At 64.4% G+C, this 1605-nt stretch overlaps 1 protein-coding gene across 1 annotated transcript in view; it reads left to right on the top strand.

Moving 5' to 3' along the window:
• The window catches only part of CSPG5 (chondroitin sulfate proteoglycan 5 (neuroglycan C)), a 32085-nt gene that overhangs the window by 4292 nt on the left and 26188 nt on the right, over positions 1-1605 (top strand). Inside the window, exon 2 of the mRNA XM_014955731.1 lies at positions 5-155. Coding sequence (XP_014811217.1) covers positions 5-155 — 151 coding nt within the window. The remainder of the gene's footprint in view (positions 1-4; positions 156-1605) is intronic.

Raw genomic sequence — 1605 nt, 5'->3', positions numbered from 1 at the left:
CCGGGGGAGCGGGGCCAGCCCGAGAACGGCAGCGAGTGCCGGAGCGGGTACGTGCGGCACAACAGCTCCTGCCGCTCCGTCTGCGACCTCGTCCCCAGCTACTGCCACAACGGCGGCCAGTGCTACCTGGTGGAGAGCCACGGGGCCTTCTGCCGGTAAGGGACGGGGACCCCGGGTCTGTGGGGAAATGGGGGGATGGTGGGGGGATGTGGGGTGCTCTCCATCCTTGTGCATCCCATCCCTGGGCTCTCCCTCCCTGTGATCTCCATCTCCAAGCACCCCGTTCCCAGGCTCTCCATCTCCTGTGCACCCCATCCTTGGTCACTCCATCCCTATCTCTGGGCTCTCCATCACCTGCACCCCACCCCTGGGCTCTCCATCCCTAGGATCTCCAAGCACCCCATCTCTGGGCTGTCCATCTCCCTGCGTCCCATCCCTGGTCACTCCATCCCTGTGCACTCCATTCCCAGGCTCTCCATCTCCTGTACACCCCATCTCTGGTCACTCCATCCCCATCTCTGGGCTCTCCATCCCCCTGTGCTCCATCCCTGGGATCTCCCATCTCCAAGCGCCCCATCTCTGGGGTATCCTTCCCCCTGTGCCCCATCCCCAGTCACTCCATCCCCATGCACCCCATCTCTGGTCACTCCATCCTTGTTCACCCCATTCCTGGTCACTCCATCCCCATCTCTGGGCTCTCCATCTCCAAGTACCTCATCCCTGGGCTCTCCATCCATCCCATCCCTGGGCTCTCCATCCATGTGTACCCCATCCTGGGTTTTCCATCTACCTGCACCCCATCCCTGGTCACTCCATCCCCCTGGCACCCCATCCCTGGGCTCTCCATCCCCATCTCCGGGCTCTCCATCACCTGCACCCCATTCCCAGCCTCTTCAGCCCTTTGCACCCCATCTCTGGTCACTCCATCCCTGTGCACCCCATCCTCGGTCTCTCCGTCTCCAAGCACCCCATTCCTGGGCTCTCCATCCCCCTGAAACCCATCTTTGGTATCTCCATCCGCATCCCTAGCCTCTCCACCCCCCAGAACCCCATCTCTGGGCTCTCCATCCCCATCCCTGGTCCCTGGGTACCCCCATTCCCGATCACTCCATCCTTCTGCACCCCATTCCCAGCCTCCCCATCCCCTCTACACCCCATTCCCAGGCTCTCCACCCCCCTTGCACCCCATCAGGGTCTCTTCGCCCCCTCAGCCCCGTCCTGCTGGGACACGGAGGGGCTTTCCCTGCCCCCCAAGCGGTGGCTGGCCAAGGAATTAGGTCAGGGCCGCGCAGCCGGAGCTCCGGGGCCGTCGCACTAATCGGCCCCGGCAGATTGTGCCCGGGGAGAGCCGATGCCCGGCTGCGCCGTGGGGCTGGGCACACGCCGTGGGGCTGGCACCGAGCCCGGCTGCATAGGAAGGGGAGGGGGATGAGCATCACCCCGGTGTGTCCCCCCCACTGTCACCCATCTCACCTGGCCCCAGTGTTGGGGGGCTCACAGCCCTTGGGGGACCCGTTAATCTCATCCCCCCCCCCCCTCCATCAGACACCCGTAATCCCTCCCTGATTGCAGATGGTGATGTCCTCTGAGGATGCGTTTGTGGGG

Source organism: Calidris pugnax, unplaced genomic scaffold (genome assembly GCF_001431845.1).
Source record: "Calidris pugnax isolate Ruff unplaced genomic scaffold, ASM143184v1 scaffold272, whole genome shotgun sequence".
NCBI classification, from domain to species: Eukaryota; Metazoa; Chordata; class Aves; order Charadriiformes; family Scolopacidae; genus Calidris; species Calidris pugnax.
Note: the sequence above shows the minus strand (reverse complement) of the source record. Positions and strands in the feature narration are given on the sequence as shown.